Here is a 14,810-nt window from a genome sequence, read left to right as displayed (position 1 = left end):
CTCTCCTTAGTTAACAAAAGTTAGCATTAATTTTCTCTTTTGATTCAGTAGTTGGCCATGGTTCCAAAACCATCGATGCTTCACCTTGCTTGGCTCAATTTTTGTAACATGCACAGCTGACCACAAGGGATTGACTGTCACTGCCAACAGTCCTCCATAAAGGCCACTGAACAAACAGCATCGTGGCAACAGTACATCCCATGGAGATTTCATAGCTTGCCATAGCAGTTTGCATTAATTGTGACATCGTACATTAAAATGAATAAAATATCTCAATTTGTGTTCCTATGTGTTTATGGCACTTTTACGTATTACTTATAAAGAAATAACGTTCTAACGCTCTTATTTCCAAGGCCAGTATTAATGATGAAGCCGTGCTCTGGCCCATCTGTTATTTTGTATTTCAACAGCTTGTGTGGACTGTCTCGATACTCTGCCTTTAGTGCCTTACTAGCGATCAGGAAGCCTAGGTGCCCAGCTGGAAGTCTTCTCAGAGTAGGGGCACCCTTGTTCACCACTAACTGTGGCACTCTGTTGTCCAGTGAACTGATCTGAATCCTCGTCATCTGGGGTTGATGGATCTCCTTTCTAGTGTCAGGGAAGACATAAAAGTTTGTGTGGGTCCCATCAGTCACATAGAAGGAGAAACTATCCTGGCTGGTTTCTGTACCATCATGTCTGTAGCTGATAAGATTCTCATTCAACTCTTGTTTGGTGAAGCTGGTGACTGGGTAGCTGCTATTGTACAAAATCTGGCCATGCACTGGAACTTGAGTGACCATGAATAGGAGTAAATGGTCAGGTGTGCCCCCATCTTCCACGGTCAGCTCAAAAGGGGTGATCAGCTTGGTCTCCCCTTCCTCAACAACCAGGTCACCAATAGTTAGAATTGGCTTTTTATTGTCCACATCTGTGATGGAGACCCTGAAGGTACAGAAGACTGGGTTATACCCATCTGTCACTTCAAACTCAAAACTGTCCATCTTCACCTCATCCTCTGCAACGTGAATGTAGTAAATCTTGTTGCCAGCAAGCTGGAGTTGAGTAAAGGAAACAAGGGGTACTCCAGGGCTGTCTGAATTCTCTAGATGGCCCCGGCTTGGGGACCGGGTGACACTAAAACGCAAATTTTCATCAGGACTGTTAACATCACTTGCGCTGAGCAGATCAGTTGTGAGCGTCACCTTTCCACCTTCTTTCAGAGTTACACCCTTGTTGATCACCTCAGGGAAGACCACATCAATGCTACCAATGATAATGTAGAAGTACCTGTCTATCAAGGCATTAATACCATCAGTAACATCAAATTTAATCAGATCACACACTCCATGTAGGCCAGTATGAACATACCAGAAAAAACCCTGGTCTAAATCATCCTGTGTGAAGTTTGTGCGTTGTGTAACGTTGCACAGCACTTCCTCTTGTCTGTTCAGATGCTGCAAGAAACCCTGCCCAGGCGCCAAACAGATGACATTAAAAAGGCTCTTGTCCTCTGAATCGATGTCTGTGGCTTTAAGGTCTTGACTAGAGATGACCTTTGACTTGCCAATCTCTACTTCCAGACCATTGTTGATTGCCATCCTGGGGGTCTCATCATCTACCAGGATCATCATAATTAGCACCTTCTGCTCCACTGTGTGGTGTCCGTCAGTCAGCTGAATTTGGAAGCTATCTTCTTTCATCTCTGAGTCATCATGTTCGTACACAATGCTGGAAGCCTGCTGGATCTCCTCCAGGGTGAAGCTGTGAACAGGCACAGTGCCTGTGGACAGCTGCTGCACCATCTGCCCATGCTTAGGAGGGACAGCAATAACAAAATGCAGTTCATCTGGGGGCGTGTCTGCATCATCTCCATTGAGGATGGGGGTGTCAATCACTAGGCTCATCCCCTCAAGCACCACGAATTCATGCAAAAACAGCTCTGGCTTTTCATCATTGGTGGGGATGATGACAATGGGGAAGAACCGGTGAGGTGAGAAGTTAACACCATCAGAGCACTGGAAAGTGAGTCTGTCCTCCACAGGCTCCACCCCTTTGTGAATGCTCTGCACATAGTTGACATGGCCCAGACGAACATCTTTGATGGAAAAAGCACTGGTGGCAGTACCAGCTCTAGACTTCTCAGACCCTGGGGCCGGAGAGACATTCTCCAAATATCCAGAAGTGGACTGAACCGTGACAATGCACAAGATGTCATCTCTGGGAGTATCTACATCCTCCACATCCAGCTGACCCAGAGTCAGAGTACTCTTCCATCCCTCAAGGACACTGAGTGGCTCTGCTGCAACCATCACTTCAGGTGCACTGCTGTTCACAGGCAATACAGTTACAGCCACATGCACCCTTTGTACTGTGCTGCCTCCCACCACTCATTCACCAGGGAGGTCAGAAATGGTGAGATTGAAGGAATCATGCCTCTTTTTCAAGCCAATCTCTCCGCTGGTGTGAGCGTAGGCTACTGCTCCGCTGATGAGTTTGTGATGGGTAAACTTTTCTGATCGCACTCCATCCACAAGGATGTCATCCAGCTTGGGTGGATCCTGCACAACAAAGGTCAGCATCAAGTCACCGGTATTCTCATCTGTACCGTGGATAAGTGATGCAGTAATTTCAGTAGCACCATTTTCCAGGACATCAATGGTTGCTGCCACCCACCTCTGAGCACCAGGAAGAGCAATACTTGGGTTTTCATCATCCACAGGCTACACAGCAATCTTGACTGTGATTGGCACATGATGGACTCCATCACTCACTTCCAACTGATAAGAATCACTGGCAAACTCATCACCGCTGTGCTTTAGGAGATGCGCCCACCAGCAATATCATCTATCAGGAAAGATTCCCCTCGCATCATCAGACCCTCCTCCAGATAACATAGATGGCCATGCTCCGGAGCTCGAGTTACAGTGAAAACAATCTGGTCTGCAGACGTGTCCTCATCTGTGGCATCCAGTTGATTGCTGGTGACAAGGAAGCTGTTTCCCTCAAGCACAGTGAAGCCTGTATTAGTGATCTGAGGTGGCTGGTTGTTTACTGGCTGCAGGAAGAGAGTAAAGGCACCTTGTAGAGAATTGCCAGCTGAGTCCTCTACAAGGAATGTGAACTGCACCACCCGTGGTGTGACCCCCAGCTCCTGATCCAGGGGTTGGTATGCCACCTTGTGGTGATTGACCTGGGCTTGGGTGAAATGTGTAATGGACGTCTCAGGACTGTCAGCCAACACAATCTCTCCAGTGACCACAGAGTGGTTCTCATCTGCGTCAGTTGGGGGTGTCAGTAAAGTGTACTTCAGCTGCCTGTCATCCCTATTGAGGTCAGTGTACCGTAAATAGCACTTCTTAAAGACAGTCAGCTGGTATTCCTGCACTGTCATTTGCAGGTTAGTACCTGGGTACAGTGCAGGTGGCAGGTTATCTACCGGTTGGACTTTGACAGTGAGAATGTGCTCCCCTAACCGGTTAGGGGGGTCATTGTCATCCTGCAGCTGGAACACAATGCGGCCCATCACTGGGCTGACGTGAGCTCCCGTGTGCCTGAAGAACAGCTTCCCATCGAGGATATCCTGCTGCAGCCACTCATTCACTACCCTCTCATACACATGTTCATCTTCCACAAAGTGCCAGGGGGAGGAAGAGGAATCACTCTCCAATCCTGCTCCACTTTCTTTGCTCTTGTAAGATGCTGGTTGCTCTGCCTGACGTGGCAGCAGCTCACCAAAGTGGTGGGAGTGTAGTGTGGACACTGCAGAGTCCCCAACCAGGACAAATCGGATAAAGGTATCATCAGAGTCAATGTCTGTGGCACTGAGGACAAAAGGTGAGATTCGGACAGTCTGGCAGGACTTGGCACCAGGCCCGTATTTGCATTCAGCCACGGCAGCTGACCATCATCAGGAGCAATGGTGATAGGGTAGAGAAATTCGACCTGATGCTGCCCATCTGTCATACGGAAAACACTGTTGTAGCTGTGCTCGCTGCCATCATGCTACTAAATCACTCTGCAGCAGTGAAGTAGTTGCGGCTGGGCGGTACACCCAGTACCTTGAGCTTCCCATATCGCAGGCCCCGTGTCACCCAGACTTTCACCTCTTTAAAACTGTCCTCATCACTGATCTCCAAGTTGCCAGACAGGGGCCGTGACTGGCCCTCAAAGAGCATCAGCTGTGGGCCAGTCACACGACCGAAAGTGGCCACAGGGGCCAACGTGTTCATAGGCTTTACCAGGATCATGAAAGCAAAAGGCTCTGAAGAGGCACTGTCAAGGTGCAGCACTTCCATTTCCACCTGGAAAAGCGGCTCCTGGTCTGAGTCCAGGGTAGGGGGCTGGTAGACAATCTTCAGCTCCCTCACCTCCTGCTGCAAGAAGGCAATGAGGGGTCAGCTGGGGTCATCGGTGCTGAGCAGGAAGCCTTTGCTGCCATGGGTCACCGGGCCAGACAGGTGAGGCTGAAGATCAGGAGGTCCGGGGGGGTCTCCATGTCCTCAGCAGCCAGCATGTCCGGGGTGAGGGCTGTGAGCGCAAACTGGTCCACCTCCATCATAAGCAGCGCCATGAAGCTGGGCTTGGGCGGCGTGTTTTTGGCCCCTTCGTGGATCCGCACCAGCACCTGGAAGTACTCCCGGTGCTCCAGGCCGGCGGCAGGCAGCACGGACACCGGCGCCGGGATGCAGTCCCGCCCGCTGGCCGCGGTGGCCGCCGTGTGCTGGTAGCGTATCCCCGCTTGCAGCACGTCCGTAGGCGGGCAGAGGGCCGGCTCCGGCAGCCTCGGGGGGCAGCAGGGTGAGTCGGCAGCGCCGGCCGGGCTCGCCCTCGGGGAAGCCCAGCACCTTGCCGTCCAGGGGGACGCTGAGCCCCCGCAGCTTCTCCACGGGCAGCGGCAGGTTGCGGCTGAGCAGGCGCAGCTGCTGGAAAGGCACCTCCACCTCCAGCGTGAAGGGCAAGACGAGGGTCCGGCGGGGCGAGTGGTAGCGGAGCGGGAGGCGCAGGCGGTACCGGCTGGGGCTGCGGGCCCCGCAGTGGGTGTAGCTGACCCGCCCGCGGGCGAAGGCGCAGGGGAAGCGCGGGGGCTCCAGGGCGCCGGCCCGCTGCCCAGCACCGCCACGGCACACCTGTCCCCCGCCCGCACCAGGTCCGCCACCGGGTCCAGCGAGACGGAGTGGCCGAGGGGAACGCGCAGCCCCCGCTTAGAGACCAGGATAGCAGAGGCAGCGGGCTCCACCGGGGGCTCCGCTGCCCCCCGCGCACTCAGGAGCCCGAGCAGCAGCGCGGCCAGAACCCACCGGCCATGGGCCGGCTGCTGCGGGGCGCCCTGCGCTCTGTGCCGCCCCCCGCCCCGCCGGGGCTACTAAAGGGCCGGGGCGGGGGCACTGCCCCAGGGCTGGGGGGGGAGAGAAAGGCCCTCCCACAGCGCTGCAGCGGGGGGATCGGGGCCGGGAGGTGCCCGTACGCCCGGCGCGGCGGCGAGAAGCCCGAGCGACCCGCGTCCCGGGGCGAGCTGCCGAGGCGAGGCGGGGCGGGGGGAGCAGCAAGCCCGCCCTGCCCCCGGTCCCCTTCCCGGCGCAGACACGGCCGCAGCCGCGCTCCCTCGGGCGGTGCAGCGAGATTAAGGGCGGAAACCAAGGGGAGGTAGGTGAGGCAGGAGCAAGCGGGTCAGGAGCAGCGAGGCGGAGCTGGGAGATGTACGTAGAGGCAGAGGGGAGCAGGCACCTGAGGCGGCCGGCGGCAGCCGGGCAGGCTCGGCCGAGCCTTCCCGCGGGGGGAACGGAGCTCGTCTCGCTGCCGGCGTGGAGCAGCCCGCCCGGGCTACTGCAAGTGCCTGCCCGCCCGCAACCATCCCGCTGACAACCCGAAATACAAGTTTCGTCTCGCGGAGGAAGAGAATTCAGTGTGGAGAGGAGCAGACGCAGAATTTCAAAGCCAACACGACCATCCCTTCGTGCTCTAGAAGGGGCTATCCATATTTCATCTTTTCGTACAGTCAGAAGTTTTCTCCCCTTCACCCCCAAACTTGGCATACGGTTCATGCTATGTGCAGACAGGAAAGGGAGGAAGGGGGAATCAGCAAAACCACACCGCCTTTGGGATGTTTGCTCACTGCGAAGCAATTGCTCACAACTGAAAAAAAAGGAAAGCAGCCCAGGCAGTTTCCCCTTTGCTTGGGACCATTCCTATTCAGTTTCATTTGCAGGTGCTCAGTCCTTGCTCAGGCTCTTGGCTGAGGACAGCAGATAAAAATGCTACTGGATTTTAAAAAACAAGGTTTCTGTTGGAATTACTACTGCATTTTTTTAATATTCTGGACGTTTAGCCTACTATTTCATTAAAGGGACAACTTGCTTAAAGCTTTATTTACTGTTTATGATTTTTTTTTCAAATTCTTCATGAAAATACCAGCAATTTACTGAGTTCCACTGTGCATGAAAATTAATTGCTTACAAACTCTTACCTACCATAAAATAGGATTGGGCTTTTTATTCTTAAGTGTTTTGCTTGTGTTCTGGTATGTTTATTAATACCAACACATATTTGAAAATAAAGTACATAGGGAGACCAAGTATACTCTGGTTTAGTATAAGGTTTATACAATCATTTACTATTAGTTTATCAATTGCGCTTTTTTTTTTTTTTAAGCATAAGGACTTTCTCATCCATAAGTTTCCACATACACTACACAGCACTTCTGTACTCTGTGGAAGTGTTCTCTGGAGTGAGGACTGAGCCACTGGTGTGGCTGACACTAACGAACTTTTACTGGGACTTGTCCGTTCAGGAACCTGAATATGTCCAGCTTATTTTGCTCAAGCCAACAGGATAATTCTGGGCAAATATAACTGGACTGATCAATAACAGACATTGCTGAATAATCACTTACAGATAGAAAGGGGTTTTCTCTTCTTGATAGATTCAAAGCCATTATGCCAAGTTCTGTTCTTTGGTAGAACCATGTAACCAATAACCCAAGCTACCCAGTGAAACCCGTCTGTACATCTACATATATACACAAGCATGCAAAGTTCACAAAATTTGCATTTTTTCCATCCTTAATCAAATCTAGGCATTTGTTCTATAAGGAACAGTGCCAGTATACAAGGTCTGTGTAAAACTCAAAGACAGTATGCTGTTTCCATCAAGCTTCCTGGAAGGTAAGACACATTTTCCCATTAAAATAAATGGAATGAGAAATCTGTTCAATTACAATTTTTATCCCAAGAGTGTGTTGGGCTGGAAAAGTTGAGGAATTGCTTTCCCATGTATTTGTGCTCATCCTGCTTCTATCTTTCAGTTTGTTGTGAGGTAGTGTAATTTAGAAATATGAATGTACACCACTAGATGAATTCAGAAAAAAGTAGATGATGTATTTTGAAGTTATGGAAACTTGACATTAAAGTTTTGACAAACTAAATCCAAACTGCATGCAATGGTTCTGACTGCTTTCCTCATACCTGGTCTTTTCTTTGTGCACAGTACAAGAACTGTTTTCCCCACTTTCTGTTTCACTGGCTTTTAAGATATTTCATCTTTCTTATGTCACTGAAGCCCAGTCCTATAAGCATGTAGACATAGGTGCTCGTATTACACGTTAAAATTGGTGGAAATGCTTTCATATATATTTGCAGAAAAGGAGTATTGTTTTTTCCAGCTCTGAAAGGGCTTTGAAACAGGTCCTAAGTCCTGCAGTCACCTTTCAGTTGACTTTGATGGGCTTTGGATCAATGGTAGTTATACAAGATATTTAGAATCAAGTCCAAAGAGTTGTTAAACAAGAAGTTTTACTTGCTCAGGTAGCTTCATTATGCTTCAAACATAGCCAAGTAGCTTCCTTCCTACAGTCATATTCCAGTTAAAAACAACCCCACTGTACTCCAATATTAAAGCAAGCATGACTAATGGTAGAGATCAGACAGTCAATAAAACATTGATGCTTGATATCAGTGAAAGATTCTAGAGATCTTGATTTATCACCATGTTAGTTCAGTGTTATAGTAGTATAACTACTACTTAAAAATGGAAGTTGACAATTTTTCCTCTATGTTCTATATATCTTTTATTAATACTCCTGATCTCAAATTAGGCTCAAGAACATTTCTGCTCTACATTCACAGAACAGCGTAGTGCATTCATAGCTAGGAGACAGTCCAAACCTTGGTGCAGCACAACATACACAGCTAGGTCCTCAAGTTCTAAGTTGGGGTCATTTAAAAGAAAAAAAAAGAAGGAAAGCAAAAATAGTTGCTTAGAGGGTTCATGAAGCTGGAAAAGAAAATCTCCACCTATTTCATTAAAAACCAGTATATCTTAGTTTAACTGTTATGCTGACAAATTGTGTTTAAAAAAAGCGAAATTAAGGAACTCCCTACATCCCTTCTGCATGAAAATTTTTCTTAAAAATCACACAACTATAATTTTGGATACACAAGCACTGATGCACATGTTAACCACTAGTAACCAAGTAGGTTGAGCCAATCTGACAGTTCACTGTGGCAACCCTCTGATGTGTTGGGAGTTAAGATTTCAGAGCCAATTACCATGGAAATTATGACTTGCAGCCCAAAACAGCAGACAGAGTTTCCACAGAACTAGACTTATAGTAATCACACCAAGATCCTTTTTCATAGTCACACAAATATACATAAAATTGCAACCAGAAAGATGTTTGAGTATTTCACAGAATGTTAGGGATTGGAAGGGACCTCGAAAGATCATCTAGTCCAATCCCCCTGCCGGGGCAGGATTGCCTAGACCATATCACACAGGAACGCGTCCAGGCGGGTTTTGAATGTCTCCAGAGAAGGAGACTCCACAACCTCTCTGGGCAGCCTGTTCCAGTGTTCAGTCACCCTTACAGTAAAGAAGTTTATCCTCAAATTTAAGTGGAACCTCCTGTGCTCCAGCTTGCACCCATTGCCCCTTGTCCTACGCTGGTATCCAACAGCTCTGACCCCAACTTGTACTGGTACATGGGGTTGTTCTTGCCCAGATGCAGGACTCTACACTTGCCCTTGTTATATTTCATTAAATTTCTCCCCGCCCAACTCTCCAGCCTGTCCAGGTCTCTCTGAATGGCTGCGCAGCCTTCCGGCATCTCAGCCACTCCTCCCAGTTTTGTGTCATCAGCGAACTTGCTGACAGCGCACTCTAATCCCTCATCCAAGTCATTAATGAATATATTGAATAGAACTGGTCCCAGAACCGACCCTTGCGGAACTCCGCTAGACACAGACCTCCAGCTGGCCTCTGTCCCGTAGTATTTGCTACGTAAGTGACGTGTAAGCACTCCAAAAACATTCTGATGGTTAGGTTATTTTTCACACTTAACGTCAGCATTATAAGCAAGTCTTAACAAGCATTGGTTAAGTGTGTGGAAATACACAGAGATACAACAACAGATTGATATTTTTCCTTACCTTGGAATTTGTTGCGCAGTTGCCTCTGAATTCACCATTGGTTGTATGGCTCCAGCTTACTCCAGTTTTAAGTCTCCAGTCTTACTGTCTGAATCCTTCAGTGGTTTGGAACAGTCCTTTCCATCTCCCTTGGTTTCAAGTTTTGTTTTTTTTTAAAAAAAAAAAAAAATCCAGAGAATACTCGGCTACTAGTGTTAGTCCATCTTCTTGTATATCGCATCTTGACGCGAGGCAAGAGGAAGTGTTTTCTTCGACTGATCTTAGAGACACTAGTTGGAAGGAAGGGACTCCTGAAGGTATTCCAATTGGAAAACATGAATGCGTCTGAAAAAAATAAAGCGTAAAAATAAGTAATTTACTGAATTAACCTACTGAATATAACTATTTTGCTAAATGCATAACTACATCTGCTTTGTTTTTCTTTTAATATGTTTATTTCATTTGTGAATGGCAGTATGAGATGCAGCAATGACCAAATTACACACCTGTCTCCCACCCTGGAAGTAATTAGATATTAACTCCATAGTAGCAGCATCAGTCAAACACTGCTTTGCAAGGCTGAACATACTGGTGCTACTTTCACTTAACATGCTTTTGATAACTAAAAGTCAGCAAGGGCTCCCTTTGAAAAATTTCTACCTCATGCAGATGAGATGCCCTGGTTTGGAAGTGTCAGGACCCTGCCCCATATCTTATGAGAGCTTTTGCTGTGTGATCTACCTTTCTTCTGCCCACGTATCAGATGCCAAACACCCCTGTTTAGAGGCTGTGAGTAGCACACTGATCCCTGGCACCACCCAGCCAGGGTTTCTGCATGCATACTTGCTTTCATCTTCACGCCACCTTCGAATTTCATACAGGGCTTTGCCTCCCTTAAATTAACGTAGTTCCAACACTACCTGTCATGTTGCTCTTCAGGAGAAGAGAAAAACTCTATCATATGGTTTTACTTGATGTCAGGACATACTAAGCTATACTGCATGATGCCATAGGGTCTAACTGGATGAATGAATGAGAGCAAGCCTGTACCTGCACTTTCAGGCAGCAGACTTGCTGCACTTTACAGCTCACAGGGAACCAAGCACATAAGAAAATAGAGCTCCCTGTGGAACACTCCAATAGGAATTTCATACCATAACTCTTCCCCTGTGATGGAGCCAGTGGCTTCATTGAGTTGGATTGACAAGGTGGAGCAATTGGGCAGTGACACATACAAATATCAAGGAAGCCCTGTGCACAAGGCTCCTAAACTCATGGCTTTGCTGTCCCTTTGCTAATTTGCAGTAGAATTCCGGGGTACACAGACAAGGCTTGCAAACAGTTACGGATTTTGAAGAGACCAACTTTTTCCCTTGAGTAATCTTAAATGTTAGTGTCTGATCCAAAGCATTCTGCCCAGAAAAAAAAGGTATTCTACCACAAGGAGAGGGGGAAACAACAAGACTTCAGTATCTGGCTACAGGCTCCAGATACACCCTTGGGCAATTCTGCCCGGTCCCCCCACAGAAACAGGTTCTGCAGAGTGAAGGGGAAAGGCAGTCACCCAAAAATCACATGCTGCTGCACACACAACACTTCTGCCTTGTACAGCGAGTAGGAGCAGCATTTGCCTTTAAATGCATTTCCAGACTGCCCGATTAGTACAGACATGTAACAACAACAAAACAAACCCTTCCTCTTCTCTCTAAGGAAGTTAACATCTCATAGACCTCACAATAATTGCTCCAGAACACAAAGGCAGAACTAGACAGCTGTATTGGGAAAGGCATATTTTGAACCAATGTGCTTTCCAAACCAATTTAGTGTAGTTAGAAACCAATGAATATATCCAGTGACTATCCATGAAAATAAGATCAGGGATAAATTCTCTAACCACCCATGATAGACCAAAGCAGAAACAGATACTGCCTTATACCTCGATTAAGGAAATAGTTAAGACCATGACCAAACGCTAGACACTGCTATTTCATACATTCATAATTCTATAAATATATGCGACATTCTAAAAAGTTTACAATGCCCATCTATTAAAACTGCACTTATATACAAATGTAGTGAGATCCCAGTGGTTATGTGCACCTGTCAAGGTTTAAAGCTAGGCTGGCTATTAAACTGATGGCAGATGCTATTAACCCTTTCCTTCCCCCAGAAGGGGAAGGAAAATAGAAGAAGGAGAGAGACTTACAGGTTGGAAAGTTAAAACAGTTTTAATAAACAATAACAATGAAAAAAAGAGTATAATGACAACAATATAAATAATCAAATATATACAAATATATATAAAACCAAAACTGAGGTCCCTCAATGACGATCAACTGGCACTGCAGGTCAGGCTCTGGGAAGTCCCAGACTGGACTCAGTGGCAGACGGGAACCGATTAGGATTGAAGGCAGGAGAAAAACAGAGAGAGTCCTTTTTGGACGCCAGCCATAGAAAAGAGAGGGCAACCCTCATGATCCCTCAGCTTTATACTGAGAATGACATGTATGGGATGGAATATCTCATTGGTCAATTCTGGGTCACCTGTCCTGTCTGCTCCTCCCCACAAGTGTGACTCTTTTACAGCCTTTCACTTGTGGACCATAAGAAACTTAGCAGTGACCTTAGTTTCTATAGGAATAAGTCTAAAGACCCTTTCTGCATACTATTCCTACTGTTACCTTAATAATAACTATAAACTTCAAGCATTATCAATCCTAGAAGCAGACACTGAAAAACATGTAGTTAGCTTCAGAAAGTGCAGTCACTTAGAAGAGACTTAACCGAAAGGAAAAATCACTGAAAGGAAAATTGATTCTGTTCTAGTCCAAACCAGGAGAGCACCTTTGAAGAAGTATAGAAATAAGAAGTAGCCTTTTATTCTTCTCACTCAAGTTTCAAAACCATTTCAGTGTACACACACTTCATCTGTGTTTGATTTCTGGTGGCAAGTAGCTACCCAGGCATGTTTACCAAGTGCATGGCACAGGTTTCCTTCTCTCCTTCATGCTGCAGGTGTTCCCTCTGTGACATTTCCTGATTTTACAGAAGATACACAGATAAGCTTCTGTCCAGGTAGGTCAGGTTGCTAATTTATCTAATACTCTACTGCCTATAATCTTCCTTCCATCTTAAATAAGTAAATCCCAAACTATGCATTGGGTTCTTTGAAATGAATAAGCTAGTCCTTCTCTTCTTAATACCTCTTACTACTCTTGAGAATAACTAGGAAAAGGTCAACGAGGTTGTTCACATGAGCACTACCAACATCAGAGAGGATTACAGAATCAATAGCTGCCCTCAGAGATCTGCTCAGATAGACTAGCAGCATTTCATGCAAGCAGCCCACTGTACTCCAGGCACAGCTACTCTGACAGCAGGAATGGCTGGAAAGCTTTAACTCTTTCATGCATGCAGAGGAGCTGCCTGATCACCTCTGCATGGAGCAGACAAAAAAATTTGTGGAGTAGAACCGGAGCACATCTGTGATCCGCTGTTCACCGTAGAGGTTTATTTGAGAGGCGTAGGCTCCTCTAGCTGTTGCCCTAGTGGAAGAGAAACTATACAATTTTAGAATGCATCTCACCACCTATGAAAGTTGGTAGGTATGAAAAACAGACAAGAAAGTAAGTCAATGAAAGTTAAAGAAACCTTAAGATAAAGCAAATGCTATGTATTTTACCATAATACAGAAATATAGCAATAAATTATACCCATACTTATAGATGTAAAAGGATTTTTTAAAAAATCATATACAAAAAAGTTGTAAGGTATTGACACATCTTTCCAGATTTCGTCACCGTAAATTCTATTTCACGCAAAATGAAAATAGCTGATACACCAAATACATTCTTCGTATCTTTGCTCTAATTCATTCTAAATCAGGATGGATTACATAAATTTAGTCCTCTAAGGCAGTTTGGCCCATTTTATCAATTGTCTTTGTTTTCATTAAATCTGAAACCTAGCAACTTTACTACAAAATCAGCAAAATTTTCTTTAGATCCATTATTTAGCAGAGTATAATTTGACAACACTTTTCTCACCCACAATTGTTAGAAGCTACTGCCAGTCTGGAGACTTGCTCCCTGTATTTACAAAACCAAAAGCAGTTGGGTAGCTCTAAGAATTGGCCATTTCTCATATTTTAAAAGAGAAAATAGCATGATTTTTTTGTAATATTTGATGACTGATGGATTAAAAGAAAACACACAGGAAGAGCAGTGGGATTGCTCAGAAGTTCTAGGAAACTGAATTCAAGTTAACCCTATTTTATTTGTAAGAGCCACCATTTTCACTCTGTACTGTTATGTTTTAGTGCTGTTATTCTTTGCCTAAGTGTAACCCAAACTTAGGAATCTGAGCTGAATCTGTCCCTGAAGATTCCCAAGCCCTGTAGCAACTATTCAATTTGTTCTTATTTTGATGAAGAAACATGGAAAAAGCTTACACAAATTAAAACCAAACCCAACATTTCAATATTCTACTAGGAATGGATTTGAAGTTGTCCTGTATTAGAGTTTTTCCACACAGGTTTATCTTCAACAACATCCTGGGGAGTTTTGGCATGTGATGTGTTGCTACACTGATGTAGTCATATGTCTGCTTAGGACCTATGAAACCAGATGCTACCCGTCTTATCTGCACCATCTGCTCTGACATAGATATCACAGGATCTAAGTTCAAATTCTAGCTGTTGTATGTTAAATATAAAGAGGATTTAGTTGGCTCCTAGTCAGTGATGCCATTCTGCTCTAGGGAGTCATATGCATACTCCAATATTCAGGGGATCTGATCAATATCTCTTTTTGGGACAAAGATCCTTGTGTTTCTTAAAAAAAAATAGAGAAAAAGTGCATTGCTAGATCACAGCAGTACTTCTCTGAAATTCCTATTCTGTGAATTGAGAAACAGTTCCTAGTTGTTTAGTTTCCCTGTAAAGCATAAAAATAAGAGTACTCTACTGCTGATGCTAACCATTTGAAAAATAATTCCTTTTTCACCACGACAAAATACCTCTACCCACATGCAATCTTTAAAAGATTCTAGAATTAGTCGTTGTCTTACTGCATTGTTTCTATTTATGCTAAATAAGTTATTCAGATTCATGGGACAAAAGAGACTGAATGTAGGTGCTTGTAATGTTACCAAGCTACTCAAAACAGCCCAGAAGGGAGGAGAATGAAAGCAATAAAACCACTTTTCAGGGTTTATATGTCAAGTAAGTAAAAGTAGACCAGGTTTCACCTGGAGGTTTTACTTGTTTTCTTTTTTGTCAAAAAGCTTCTCTTCCAAAGGAAAGCACTGATTTGACAGAAAAAACCAGCTTTTCAACACAGACATCTACTTCAGTGGTATGAAGTAGATACTTACAATGTGGAGAGCACTCATCAAGCCAGTGGAACCAGCTGACCCCAAGCAGGACTC

The 14,810-nt window shown here is 45.6% G+C and overlaps 1 protein-coding gene across 1 annotated transcript in view; it reads right to left on the bottom strand.

Moving 5' to 3' along the window:
• Positions 1-6,023, bottom strand: part of FREM3 (FRAS1 related extracellular matrix 3) — a 52,392-nt gene extending 46,369 nt beyond the window's left edge. Inside the window, 8 exon segments of the mRNA XM_068404180.1 lie at positions 339-2,803; positions 2,806-3,837; positions 3,840-4,001; positions 4,004-4,435; positions 4,438-4,736; positions 4,738-5,089; positions 5,092-5,341; positions 5,406-6,023. Coding sequence (XP_068260281.1) covers positions 339-2,803; positions 2,806-3,837; positions 3,840-4,001; positions 4,004-4,435; positions 4,438-4,736; positions 4,738-5,089; positions 5,092-5,341; positions 5,406-6,023 — 5,610 coding nt within the window.
• Positions 6,024-14,810: the final 8,787 nt, after the last annotated feature.

This window comes from Nyctibius grandis, chromosome 6 (genome assembly GCF_013368605.1).
Source record: "Nyctibius grandis isolate bNycGra1 chromosome 6, bNycGra1.pri, whole genome shotgun sequence".
In the NCBI taxonomy this organism is placed as follows: Eukaryota; Metazoa; Chordata; class Aves; order Nyctibiiformes; family Nyctibiidae; genus Nyctibius; species Nyctibius grandis.
Note: the sequence above shows the minus strand (reverse complement) of the source record. Positions and strands in the feature narration are given on the sequence as shown.